General features: G+C 36.7%; 1 protein-coding gene across 1 annotated transcript; it reads right to left on the reverse strand.

Moving 5' to 3' along the window:
- Positions 1-692: 692 nt before the first annotated feature.
- LOC113294947 lies at positions 693-14,418 on the reverse strand. Its single transcript, XM_026543315.1, has 16 exons — positions 14,237-14,418; positions 13,791-14,136; positions 10,590-10,652; positions 7,463-7,795; positions 7,289-7,351; positions 6,677-7,066; positions 6,225-6,296; positions 5,967-6,092; positions 5,627-5,839; positions 5,302-5,349; positions 3,245-3,406; positions 2,394-2,555; positions 1,957-2,050; positions 1,763-1,881; positions 1,603-1,647; positions 693-1,177 (listed from the first exon to the last, which is right to left on the reverse strand). Exons 1-16 carry the CDS (start codon positions 14,416-14,418, stop codon positions 941-943), a joined length of 2,655 nt encoding a protein of 884 aa, XP_026399100.1. The 3' UTR covers positions 693-940.
- Between the last annotated feature and the right edge of the window lie 249 nt (positions 14,419-14,667).

Raw genomic sequence — 14,667 nt, forward strand, 5'->3', positions numbered from 1 at the left:
TTCAATATGAACAACAAAGAAAAAGTATAACATTATTGTAGCTTCTCTAATGAAATCAACTAGAAAATTCAAAAATAAATCAAATAAGTAAAAAATACCTGAAAATCGAATTTGCGTCACAGATTGAGTAATCGAATCGACTACTCAATCTGAAGATGATAGAGTTAAAATGACAATTCGAAGAATTAAACTGTTATTTCTCTTCTTTTCTTCAAATTAAGCTGAACAGAAGACGAGAACGAAAAAACAAATTTCTTCAATTTCTTCAATCAGTCTCGATCTAAGATTGAAATCTACGATCTCTTCTCTAATCTTTCTAAACTGAAGCGAAAAAGAGATCTCAAAATTAGTTTCTGAGACGATCAAATATGAAATCGAACCACATAAAGAGATAAGAATAATTTTGAACTGGAAATATCGATGAAATTGGTATAAATCTGGTATATATGAACCTTAAATTCTAAATACAAGAAGATTCCGATAGAGAATATCTCGAATCCTCTCTGTAAATCCGATCTCCATAAATTCTATTATGTTTCCGCCAAAATTTCCATTATAAAGATCGTATATATGGGGTTCAGGGTAGAATTGGAATATTAAAATCAGCTAAAAACTAAATTTAACTAATTTGAATTGAAATGGGATTTTTGTTCCATTTTCATTGGATACGGTTTTCATTTTTGGCCCAAATAATATGGATGGTGTTTGTGTAACTCGAAGAGTATCACCCTGGTTTTTTAAAGCTTAATATGTTTCTATTTTGCAAGAAACACATTATTATTCATAAGGTTTGATCAGTTTCTGACAACTACCTCGGACGCCCATGAGGCATCCCCCATTTACAAAACCTCCCTTTGAAGCAAAATTAGTGATATTCGTCAGAAAAAACAACCAGAAACTGTTGATACTAACTTTAGTAGTGTGAATTCCCGAAACCACATCAGTACTTGACAATTCCAGTGCTCTTCTGAGCCTTCCCCAAAACTGACTCTATTCCGCCCTCATAAAGACCTAAGTTTTGGGCCACAGCAAAGCCAGCATATAAGCCATCAACAGCAGCACTTACAATCCCACCAGCATAACCAGCACCTTCTCCAATAGGATATAATCCTTTCAATGATGCACTCTCATAGGTATTTCCATCACGAGAAATCTGAATAGGAGAGCTTGTCCTCGTCTGTAAGTACCAAGTAGGGATTGAAAAACATACAGAATCAAGAAAAAAAAGACAACTATGCTACTGATGATGTTCTGCGGATCTTAATCAACAATAGACAAAAGTTGGGTCTTCATTTTTTTGAAAAACCTATTCTAATATAGAAATACAATTGGATAATTCCAGGCCTGCCGACTTGAAATTAGATCTGCAGGAAGCAGACTATTCAATTAAGGAATCACAACGGGATCATTTCCATGTAGACTCCACCAGTGACATGGACCATCCATGTTGCCAGTAATTTCCACCAAACTTATGTTAAGGTTAAAAGTTTATGACACTAATGCCTTTAGACCAGTCAACTAAAACATATCAATTATATAAATCGTAGCTTTATTCATATCTCAACACTTCACCGAAAGCCGCAAACAAATGTTATAAATTACCTCGACTCCATGAAGAAGCCCGTCTCTTGAAATAAAGCCCGGTAACTTGAAAATTCCCGAAGAAAATAAATAAAAAGATCACTATGTAAGTATATCTAGCGCACAAACACCATAACGCAAGGAAAGGCAAGAAGTAGGAACTTAGAAAACAAAGGGATACCTCTCTTTCAAACATTGAGATTGCATGCTGTAAAGCCTCTGTGACATGAGTGGGGAACAATTCATGGAGTTTCGCTGCTTTCACTCCCAGCCGATAACTTGATGATGGCAAAGAGGTTTCTGGGGAGTGATAACAGTGAGTAAAAGTTCCAAAAATTTTAGTAGTCGATGTAAGCATAGGAGTAGAGAGATCACCTGATAGTTTGTTATTAAGAAAATCTTCGACTGTCTGCCCAGGCACAACAAAACTTCCCCCTCCCATTGCGGCTGCTCTTCTCTCGAATTCCCTCTGGACAAGGTTTGGATTCAAATGATTAAAAAGGCAACATCCTCCTATCCATTGGATTACAGGATTAGGGATCAAAAGTCAGAATGTCAAATTGCAGGAGTTAGCTGAATTAAGCACTAAGAGTGCAATTAACTATCTTTAGAAGGGTAAAAAGAACAGTTGACATTTTCATAGATTGTAGCATAAAATGTCAACGAATACCACAGACACCTAAGTAAAAAGTGGTGTTGGAGGACCCTTACAGTTTATTCTTCGTTCCCTTAAGTTTCCATGAAATAACATGCTGAAAACTAGCATGTGACCAATCCGTAGAAACTGAATCAGATAAGGAAAAAAAATGCACCTGAAACTCAACTCCAGCAAGAGGCCCATGGAGATTCAAAGCATCAAAGTCCTTTGATGTGACAGTGACAACAAGTGCTGCATTTGCCCATTTGGACGAGCGGCGAGAAAATGACATACCATTGATACAGAGTTCTGATGGATTTGTACTGGTGAGAACAACCTGCAAGCACATGATTCGGTGATTTTATCCAAATGAATTATGTTTGTGGTTTGCCATTCTCTACACAATTTTATGCGCATGTACACAACGCGCACGACCCTAACACAAGCGAATGGTGAAGGCACCAGAGGAATGAAAGCATCCTAAAAGATTTCTTCTTTTTTTACTTGGAAACACCATTCCAGAAGATTTTTACTGAGAGAAAAACTTGTTTTTGGTTTTATAAATTCCAGTGGTTATGATACCAAGCTTCATAATTTGATGTGTGGTTTATGTGCTGTGCATAATTCATTATCTTTGAAAACAAGGGATATTTAAAAGCTAAACAACAAAAAAATTCCAAATGGGTTCCCAGCTAATCCTGAAAGCCAAGAACTAAACGAAACAAAAAGTTCTATTTTATTATATCCTTTAGGTTATAATTCTCTCTTTTATGGAACTGCATTTTAAATTCAAAATTATTGACTATGTTCGATATTAGAAAAATCGAGAAAACAACCAGAATTTTGTATTGGATCCTAAATTTTAAGAACTTCTTTTTGAACTAAGAACCATACATGGCTTCACCATGGTATATCTCACTCTAGTACTGCTGCATACTGAAATAGTGTATTACATAACAAAACCACATAGACAAGAAGCACCTGTTCATTGTTCACTTTATAAAGATCAAAACATGGAGTTCTTACCTGTCCTCCTGGGCACATGCAGAAGGAATAACAACTACGACTTGTTTCCCTTGATTTAGTGGTTTCCCCGTTGTTTACGTTATCAACATACTTGACAACTTTATAGTCTGCAACTGGTACTTTTCCACGTCCTTTGCGAACTTCAGTAGCCAATGCAGAGTACTGTAAATAATATACCGGTAGTTAGAAATATAATTCCATCTTCTAAGAGTGTCCACAATGGTGCGAGTATAACTAAAGACCAAAGACAAAAAAAAGACCAAATTTGGGTTTAGTCCGTCCTGTGGCGTAGCGGGTGACGAGTAAATTTGGTCGCGCGTTGATATAAAGTCCGCTTCATCGTCCAGCGTAGATAAAGATTACGCCTGGCATGGGACGTTGATAAAGATAACGCCTGGTATGGGGCGTTGATAAAGATAACGCCTGGTATGGGGCGTGAACTATAGCAACGCCTGTGTGGGACGGAGATTATACGTTCGCCCGGGTTCAAAAATTAAAAAAAAAAAAAAAAATGGGGCGTTGATAAAGACAACGCCCCAAACAAATTTCCTAAAGTTTTAAAACTTTAGGCGTTGACTATATAAACGCCCCTCTTCAGGCGTTAAGAATATAAACGCCTGTTGCCCGCGTTAACTTTACGTACGCCCGACGGGGCGTACATTTAACCAACGCCCCATCCAGGCGTACATTTTACCAACGCCTGTTCGTTGGGCGTTAACTATACGAGTGCCTGATGAGTGGCGTAGACTATATCAACGTCCGTGGTGTAGGCGGAGATTATATAAACGCCTGACTATATTTTGGTTTGGTCTTGGTCGCCGACCAAATTTGGTCTGGTTTTTACTCTTTGATCAAATTTTGATCGATAGTCCATCCCACTGCGCCAGCCCACTGGACCAAATATTTGGGTTTACTCGTCCATTGCAGTTGCTCTAAGAGCTTAAATACTAAAAACCAAAAGCATCATATATAACTCATCCATATTCAGCAGATGTAAATTGAAATGGCAAAATGCTTGAATGGTGTTAAATCTAGATGTTAAAATCGTGGATTTATATAGATTGATTGGAGTTCCGACTTGTTTCCTAAACTTGTTATTTGAGCTGAATCACTTAATCATGCATTGTACATATTGAACTTTCTCAACCACCACTTTCCAACCGTGCTTCAGTGTGTGTGTATTTTGAAGTAAAATTGAAGTCTCAATTCCTGGATGACAGACACTCATGACTTCGAATTGCTGGCGCAGTTAGTTCTTTTATACAATAGTTAGTGCTTTCTATTTTTCTAAATTCATACTAAATGTCTTCACTATTTAGAAATGTTTAAATTAAACCATTTGGAAATATTTTTCAGTAACATGCTTATAAATGAATGTTTCTATTACCAAAAGCTTGGAAATATTTTTCAGTAACATGCTTATAAATGATAACTCCAATGTTCTATATGAATGTTTCTATACCGAAAGCTTGATCTACGTGAATAGTTAATACAGGCATAAGATCAGAAGTCTAGGTGATAACTCGATATCACAATCTGGTTCTTCTGAAAATTGATATCCAATTAGTTGATAAAGTCTTGGTCTGAATCATCTGACTCATGCCTTTCTGAACACTCCTTTTACGCCTTCTCATGTAGCTAGCCACTCACCTATATACCTTACAGTAAACACAAAATTCTTCTACCTTTTCACTATAGGCACAAAATAGTCTGCTTGAAAATAAGTCCAGCAGCTTTCCACCATAGGTCTGGTGGGTCAGTCTTTGCTTGATCAAATAAAACAGTTTTCTGGCTTAGGGTTTTCTAGCGATGTATAGATGACAAAACATAACCTTCATGCAATAAATTAACACCAAAACTACCAACCAAGAATTATGCTTGCAAAAGATATGATAGTCAATATTGAGGCATATAGCACGAAGACCAGACTGTAACGCAGACAACAAGACAACTTTTTGATAGAAGATTTACCTAATCATTTTGGAGTACATGTAAGAATTTAAAACATAAACTCAAAATCAAACCATTAAGAAATAAGAAAGCAAGTTGAGACACACCTGGATCTTGTTTATTAATTCTCGAGGATGCTCAACCCGCAACCCAACCTGTAAACCAAATTTATAAGGGCACTGAGATAAATATTAACATCTTTTAGGAGTTCAGCCGAGGTGATGTCACCAAGGCATCTTCTTCAATTAGTTTTTCTCATAGCATTTGAGGGTAAAAGTAGGCAAATAAGGTATGATGGTACGAAGAAGCTGCCACGGTACCATTGCATCAGGCTTGTTGGCAGACTTTGAGAGTAAAATAAAAATCCAACGCGACATAATTAAAAGAATGAAGGACAAGGATGCAAAGTTTAAGGTTATTAAAAGAACTCACTGCAAAATCTTTGGGAACCATGCGCACATTATAAGGAACAAGCATTTCATAAACATCACGAGCAGAATGCCCTACGGCTAGAACAACTGCATCATATCTCAAATTTTGGCTATCAGCATGCAATTCATTTGTTGCATCAGAAACTCTGACTCCGACAACCTGTTCGTTTTCTACAAGCAGATCATCAACTCTTGTGCCAAACTTGATAGTAACCTATATAGATAAAATAAACAAAAGAAGCACATTAAAATAAATCATCAACGTCATGGCAAGCAATTAAAAGAATTAAGAATCTGATACTTCTTCAAACTTTCTTTTGACCTAAGAAGGTGTAACTCACGCCTAGATCTTGTAGGTGTTGCCGGAAATTGCGTAAAAGTGGAATCAACCTATCCGTTCCCAAGTGAGGTTTCCCATCGACTAAGATATTTTCTGGAGCTCCAAAGTGAACAAGAGTTTTCATAACCTAAGTGAAAATAGAGAATAAAAGCAGGGATTATTAAGCCTTAAAATATCTTAGTCAGGATTCAAGCTTAAGAATATGTTAAAAGTTGAATTTTTGCACAAGAACTGAAGTATAAAGGGTCCTGATACTTACTGCCATCACACTGTCACTGTTCCTTCCTATTTTAGTGACCAATTTTCCATCACTCCAGGTACCTGCACCACCCTGCCATTCCATAAGTCCTCAATAATTGACTAGTGCATCGCAAAAAACAAGAACAACCAAAGATACAGCAAAATTGACATAAACTACATAAACATCTAAGTGAATCCATCAAAACTTCTGCTGCCTCTTCTCTGAGTGACAGCATAAAAGGGTCATCCAAAGTTCTTTTCCAATCCTATCTGAGCAGCAAGGATGCAGGGTAATAAGATGACACCCTACAAATCCTACAAGTGTATAGAAGCAATTGAATAACAAACAAATTCCTAAGGTACATTCGTTAACTGCAAGAAGCAAGATCTCTAAAACAGTGCTGTACAGTTTAAAGAATTTCGGTTGTAGAAAAAACTTTAAAAAGAGTAACAAATGAATCAAAATATGACCTCCCCAAAGCAAAAATTGCTTTCCGTCTGAAGAATCCGACGAACCACCAAGGCACCAATATCACGCCCTCTTCTTTCAACTGCTTGACCCCTTTCTATTAAGGTAACATCTGCACCAAGTTCTGCGAGCACAAGCGAAGCAAACAGACCTGCTGGCCCACTTCCCACCACAGCAATTTTTGGCTTTGTCTTGGTTTGAAGGTTATGGTTCTTCTTAGCATTGTTTATTACACTTATCAAATCACCAGAATCTCTTTCTTGAAGCAGATGCTCTATGAGCCCCACTTTCGGTTCTAGCTGAGAGATGAAGTCCCATGTACGAGGTTCCAAATCCAAGAGCTTTTTAACCTCCATGTCCATAGTATATACGAATTTGGGCTCCTTCAACAACTGAAAAGCGCCATGAACACAAATCAACTTAAAAGAAGAATATTATACGACAATCCTATGGTTTCGTGTCATAATCCTTGGTCCAAATGCTACTATCTGGATTGCATTTAAGGCTATCTAATGGATTTAATCTCTCCCATGCCTATTTTATGGGCAGTCTTACTTTCACTTGCCAAATACATGCTAAAAGAACATGAGTTAACAATGCCAAGCTGAACATACCTTTCTGGCGTCAAAAGACTTCCGCACAACAGTAAATGGTTCTGCCGGCAACATGGTAGAAACCTAGCATGACAAATGATCAACCAGTTAACCCCAAATCAAATGACCCATAGTGCATAAGAAGGGAATGATCAAATTAATGGGAAAAAAAATCCAGAGATGAGTAGAAATTACCGGGAATTCCAGGACTTTAGCAATGGCTTCAAGAAGACCATCACATATACCAAGATAATCTTTACCAGGATCCTTATGAACAACAACTCCAAGTTTAGATAACCTCCAAAAACCTTCATCTTTATTTTCAATTTCAGAAATTGGGTTTTCTCTCTTTATTCTTCGGAGTTTCTTCTTCTCTGATGGATATCTTTGTTTTCCTGTCCTTACAGACCTTTTTAAGCATTGAACCCTTAGGGTTTTAGAAGAAGTTGTAAATGAGATTTTGACGTTTGAGAATATCAATTGAGAATTGTTAGATGAGAAAGAAGATAGAAGATGAATTGGTACGAGTTACAGAAAACCTATCTCCACTGGTTTGGTACTGAGAGGGAAATGCTGACTGCTGGATAAGATTTTGAAATGAGAAAGATGACGCTAGTACTTGGTAAAATATCAGAGCTAGTTACTCCATCTTACGTGGCAATAGGACCGGGTACAACAAAGATGTTGAACTTCCGTTAATCCTCGGCGCATACAAGATGCCGAAATATTTTGCTTCCGCAACTTTTGATCTAGCAACACCGGTGGAAGGAATCTGGCCATCTTTGCACGTCATTTAACCCTGGGTTTGACTATGGTTATATCCTAGGTTTCCAACGTTTTCAACAGTACTTAAATAACCTCCGAATTTTTAAGTGCAATATATTCTGACGAACTTATCTTCCCTCGTTCCTTTTTGTTTGAGACACCCCATCATCCTTCCCTTGTTCTGTTTTTTCTACAGCTTTCATTGTGGGTATCTAAGCACTAGAGTTTCTCAATAGAAATTAGTATTTCATTCGTTTACACTGTATTGTATAGCTATCTCAATAGAGATTAGTATTTCATTCGTTTACACTGTATTGTATAGCTAGCTAATTAATTAAAGGGTGTTCATACCCTCCGTTCTACTTGGCTAAGCAAAACAGTATTAGAGTACTTAATTACACCAAAAACGCTAAAACTTTGCATTCATAAACGGTTAACAGACCATGTCACAGACACCCTTTTTTCAAGCAAAATTAAGTTGTTTGATTCTAGCTGGAAATTGCAAGTTTTGAAAGAAAACTATTGAATCCTAATACGTTCAAAAGTTTTATAACATCCACAGCCGCAAATTACTCTTGCTTCGGCATTTTATACAGAAACATCAGAATTGTTCCATTGATGATCCTACTTGACACTGTTATCTCCATATACTCACTTGCCATGGAAAATATTTACTAGTTCAGTTAGAATGTATATAAAAGATTTAAGGAAATCAAAATATTATAAAATCATGCATAAGAATTATCTTATCGAAATAAGTCTAATATATTGGGCTATTTTGCATTTCCTCCCTTTCCAAGATCGCTAATTAGCGTTTCCTCCCCAAATAGATTGAAATTAGCGTTTCCTCCTATCGTTACTTTTTCATCCATTACTCGGTTAGCTGAGTCAGCAGGAGTATTTACGTGGCAAAAACATACACGTTTCAAAAAAAAATTCCCTAAATACCCTCATCTTCTCCGCTGTCACGGCGAACCTCATTTTCCATTCGTTCCATGACTCTCATTTTGCATAACACCGAACTCTAGTAATTCATTTTAACCTCCATCCCCGTAAACCGATTTCAAATTCTAATTTCTTAAATCTACCAACAAGCAAGAACCCTAATTGCCAAATCCATGTCAATCAATTGCTCACTTTACCAGGAACCAACCCTAGTTTCATTTCTTCTCACGTACAAATTCGAATCTCATCAAAACTACCACCATCTGGTGACAAAATCAGAGGCAGGTCAAGAACCCAAACCAACAGAATACTCGATCTCAGCAACCCATTTCAATCGGTAGATTCTTTCTCCAATTTCTCGCTGGTTTCACATCTGAATTAGAATTCAAAACACGACCCCAACACTAACTCATTGCCTATTCTTCTACTTAAAACATGACAATCTTTAATTTATCACCGGAATCATTCAATGTCGTACCAAGTCACTTTATAAAAAACATCAGATCCCCTAATTTCTAACCATCAAATCCATTTACTCTCTTCCATCGGAAAGATGTTTCTAAAAAAATCGAGAAAATTGAAAGGAGATTTAAGATCATAGAGATGTTGTTCGAATTTGTGATACATGGCAGAGATGATGTTCAAGAAATGAAGAGTAAAATCAAGACCTGTTGCTGCAATCGATTGAAAAGAGTAAATCTGAAATTGGATCTAGGTTTTATAATTAGTTGTTGTTCTTGTTGAATCATGAAAAAATTGAAGATGGGTTTATCTCGAAATCAAGTTTCGAGCAAAGTTTGTGAGTGATGGATTTTGACAGTAACAAGGGTGATGTGGTTTGGATGATTTAAGGAATCTGAGAGTAATAGAATGGGTTACTGAAGATGTGTTCAACGATTGGAGAGAATTTTTATTGTTGGTGGTGAAAAAAATGGATTTGATCTGCAGGAATGGGTTTGTGATGATGTGGGTTTCGAATGAAGAAAGGGTTTTAATCTGGCAGACCGTGGGGTTGAGTTGTGTCGGTACTGCAATTGAGAGACGAGATCGTGTGTGATATCTGTTTTGTTTTAGTTAAGGGTATTTTGGGAAGATCATGAAACACTGTACAATCTACGCCACACGTGCACTCCTGCTGACTCAGCTAACCGAGTAATTGATGGAAAATGTAACGATAGGAGGAAAAACTAATTTCAATCTATTTGGGGAGGAAACACTAATTAGCGATCTTGGGAGGGGAGGAAATTCAAAATAGCCCTAAAATGTTACTAACCAAGCAATCTCTGTAGCTCATATTGTGGGTTGCTAGCAAGTCAACCAGGATACCTTTGTTCCAGCATAAGTTCTAAAAAAAACTCCGAGACATTCCATATAAACCATTACGAAATGTTATACAAAGAGGCAAAGAAATCCATAAAAAAATTCTCTCTTCTGATGTGCACTTGCATTTCAGGTTCCAAACAATGCTAAGGTATAAAACTACTTTTTCATCGCATGCCAATAAAAACGTTTTTGGAGGAAAATCAACCAACGCAAAGACATAATATACAGTTAAGCAAGTCATCCACCATTATTATTATACCCCAAGTTTTCAAAATTATATATATTTTACCTGATCAGACTGGACATTTTCGAAAATATTGTTAGTTCTTTCACCTTCCGCCGCAATTTGTCCCTAAATAAACACAAAGTATATAGTTAACAAAGACATTATATTTCCAGATAACTAGTAGGAAGTTTATTTCGTGGAAAAGGGTTTGGTGATGTACCTTAAGTTGTGGACAGTAAGGGATCGACAACGAGGTAGCACTTTTGTTAGAGCATTGCTCGGTCGAACTCGCAAGCATTGCTATCTCAAGCTTGTTTGTCAAGTTTAGTTGCAAAAACTATAAGTCTTGATTTCTAGTCTACTTATAGCTAAGTCTCGGATTAGGATAGTAAGTGTAGTTGAGCCTTAGACCCCACGGCGTTCATCGATTGAAGACGAAGAACTACTCAAGGGAACTTGTGGAACTTCATCAACAGAAGGTATGTGGAGACTTGAACTCATCTATCACTCAAAAGTCTATCTACTCTATCTCCTATTTGAGACAAAAGTCGTATTGCTATATAGACTTCAATTATACACATTTGCTATTTCGAGCCGAGTTTATCTCGCCTATCTATTTCTCGAAATATGTGTTGGTAAGCTTTCGCTTTATCCAAGTTCATCTTTACTCGTGACGAAAGTCATGTTGATTATTTCAATAACTTGAAAATCGGTTTTATGAAAATAGTTTGTGAATAACAACTATTTTAACATCCTCTAAGAAAGTTTCAATGATTGAAATGAGAGTTTAGAACAAGTAACCATCTTTGGATATAAACATAGTGTGTTCTCACATTTGTGTAAAAGTCCAAACCGGGAATCCAAAGTATGTGTACCCGTACGCGTACTGGCGGTTGTTGGAAATCCGGGTAAGTATGCGTACCTGTACGTATACTGGCGGAAGTTTCACGTCCGTGAATTTCTGATGGAGTTTGAAAGTGAAAAACAAACTCAATCTGGTTACTTAGGTACACGTACCCGTTTGCATACTTAGGTAAGTTACTTTCTAAAATCGGTTTGTTCATGAACTAAAACATTTATATAATAAGGATTGCAATCTTTGCAAACCGTGGCTATAATGTTCATGAAGTGATTCGAGTGAATCAAAAGCGATTTTGCTCCGATTGTGTCTTGTATACTTCTATGAGATCTAAGCAACTGAACAACTCTCTAAAGATGAATAAGGTTGATATGAAAGTGCCCATATGGTTAACCATTGGTTAACTATTGTTGAACCGACTAAGTGTACACGTTTAGGTACGGTTACTCAAACCTAAATGAAGTTACATTTCACTTGTGTGTAACAAGCTAAGTTCGATCTAACGGTTGAAAAATACTAACTTGAATCTGATCAGGTTTTTATCTAACAGTGAATATTGAATGCTTTTTTACCAAGGTAACTTAGATTCCAAATCCTGATTTGAAATCTATATAAAGGAAAACTCTAGCAACTGGGAAACCTAATCCCACACCTCCTGTGTGATACTAGTTGTATAAGCTAGAGTCGATTCTCCTTTAACCTTAGGTTTTTCATGAAACCATGTAGGTTAACGACTTAAAGACTTCATTAGGATTGTGAAGCCAGACCCAACTATTTTCTCTGTAGTTGTGTGATCTGGTCTTGTTGTTTCTATCGTGATTAAGTACAATCATAAGATTGGCTCGAGATTTATATCTCCGATAGGCAAGATAGAAAAGTAGTCACAAACACCTTTCTTCTCATCGTTTGTGATTCCAAAATATCTTGTTTCGTTAATCGATTAAGATTATTGTGAGGTGATTGATAATTCTAGGCTGTTCTTCGGGAATATAAGTTCGGGTTATCAATTGGTTCCTGTTCACCTTGATCTATCAAAAGACAGAACAAAAACCCGTAGGTATATCTGTGGGAGACATATTTATCTATTCAATAGACTTCTATGTGTGATACATATTTGTTTATCAATTCTTCGACTTTGGGTAGTAGCAACTCTTAGTTGAGGGTGAGATCAGCTAAGGGAATCAAGTGCGTAGTATCATGCTGGGCTCAGAGACGTAGGAGAACAACTGTACCTTGAATCAATGTGAGATTGATTAGGATTCAACTACATTCCAGACCGAAGTTAGCTTTGTAGTAGGATAGTGTTTGTAGCGGCTTAATACAGTGTGGTGTTCAAATCTGGACTAGGTCCCGGGGTTTTTTCTGTATTTGCGGCTTCCTCGTTAACAAAATTCTGGTGTCTGTATTATTTCTTTTTCGCATTATATTTTTTTATATAATTGAAATATCACAGGTTGTGCGTTGAATCGATTAATTGGTAAATCCAACCTTTGGTTGTTGATTAAAATTGATTGATCCTTGAACATTGGTCTTTGGTACCGTTCAAGTTATCTCTCTTATATTCAATCAGGCTCGCAAATTATTATTTGTTTGATTGCGGATTGAATTGAGATATAAATCTTTGATATGCTTTTCTTAAGATTGAGTTTGACTGTCTAGTTGATTCTCTTAAAAGTATATTGGAGTTTGTCCATACAGATTGCTAAGCGAAATATTGGGTGAGGTTGTTATCCCACCCGCTTTTTCAACTTTTATCTTGATACACAAAATCTTACTGGAGATATGAGCTACTTGACTGTATGGTGTCATGTGGTATAAATATTGCGCCCAGTGTTGCTGTATTTTGAAAAAGCCATGGGTATTAACCTCCAATGCAGTTTGTTGTATGGTGGTAGTGGAAGGGGTTAATTCTTCAACTTCTGAATCAAAAGGAGATATTCCTTCTGCATTTGTATCAAAGGGGGACACAATTTCTACAGCTGTATAAGAAATTAAGGTTTTAATCATATGAATTTTTAAACAAACATAGTAAAGGAGAACAAAAAGATAATGACAACTAAAAAAAGAATAGTCATCAACTATACACACCTGCAGTAGTGGACCTTGATTGGAAAATTTCTTTTTCATTGCTTTCTTCGTCATCGAAACTATTTTCTTTTTTGCTCTTTCTTTTTCCGTTGGCTCGCACTGGGGATTTCTCTTTCTTTTCCCTGTTCACAGTTTAGTCTTGGTTGATTTCTTCATTGCTGGTTTGGTCTTGGTGGGAAGCTTTGCTGCTTTTTTTTTTGGTTGTTGATTTGATCTGAATTTTCTTAGTACCTTTCTCTATCGACGACTTGATTCGTCTAGCCTTCTTATTCTTCTTTTTTTCTTGTAGGATTTCGTATTGTTATGTTAGCACCCACCGGAAGTTGGATTCTTTGTTCCCCAAGGTCATTTTCATTGCGCACACTTGTAACGTCGTTAATCTTTTTTGTTTGACCATCTTGACTGGATTTTAAAAAATCATCCAACTCTCCTAGAATTCCAGTCAGTAACTTCCTTGTGAATGCAGTAGAAGTTTCAGTGCTTGTACCTTTCATGGATAAAGATAGAGCCGTATGTGTCAAGTCACTGTACCTGAGGCTAGAAAACCCACTATTACCTTGAACTGTCATCCCAGGCTCTTCAATACCAACACCATTTTTCGCATCTCCAACGACTAAACAGGTATTGGGATGGGAGATCATACACTTGGTTGGTGTGCAATATCTTCATAGAATGAGAACACGACATTCCCATAAACTGAAAATTATTGCAGCTACACTGAACAGAATTATCTGAAGAGTTATATGTAACCGTACGGGCTAACGAAAATTTAAATGATGTTACCATGTATGTACATAATGGTCCATCTTGATAAACATTTTCCAGAATGAGATCCAAAGTTTCCTTATATTCGATTTGGAAATACGCAAACATTTCTGCTGTGTAACGTTCTGCTGCTCGAGCATCTACTGGCCAATAACTATGCAGACTTGGTTTCTTTTGCATACTCGATGGCTTGTAAGAAACTTGTCATAATGAACCACGAGACTCTTTAGCAACAAGGTTCTTTTAAGATACTTCTTCAAAAAATTATTCATACATTCACTCCGTTGTGTGGTTGTCATACAAGCACAAAAAATCATTCGACCATATACCTGATCCCATTTTTCTTTTTTCTTATATATAGTTTGCAGCCATTCGTTATTAGTTAACTTGTATTTTTGAAGCAACTTTTCCCACATGGATTCAAAATCT

Source organism: Papaver somniferum, chromosome 7 (assembly GCF_003573695.1).
Source record: "Papaver somniferum cultivar HN1 chromosome 7, ASM357369v1, whole genome shotgun sequence".
NCBI lineage: Eukaryota > Viridiplantae > Streptophyta > Magnoliopsida > Ranunculales > Papaveraceae > Papaver > Papaver somniferum.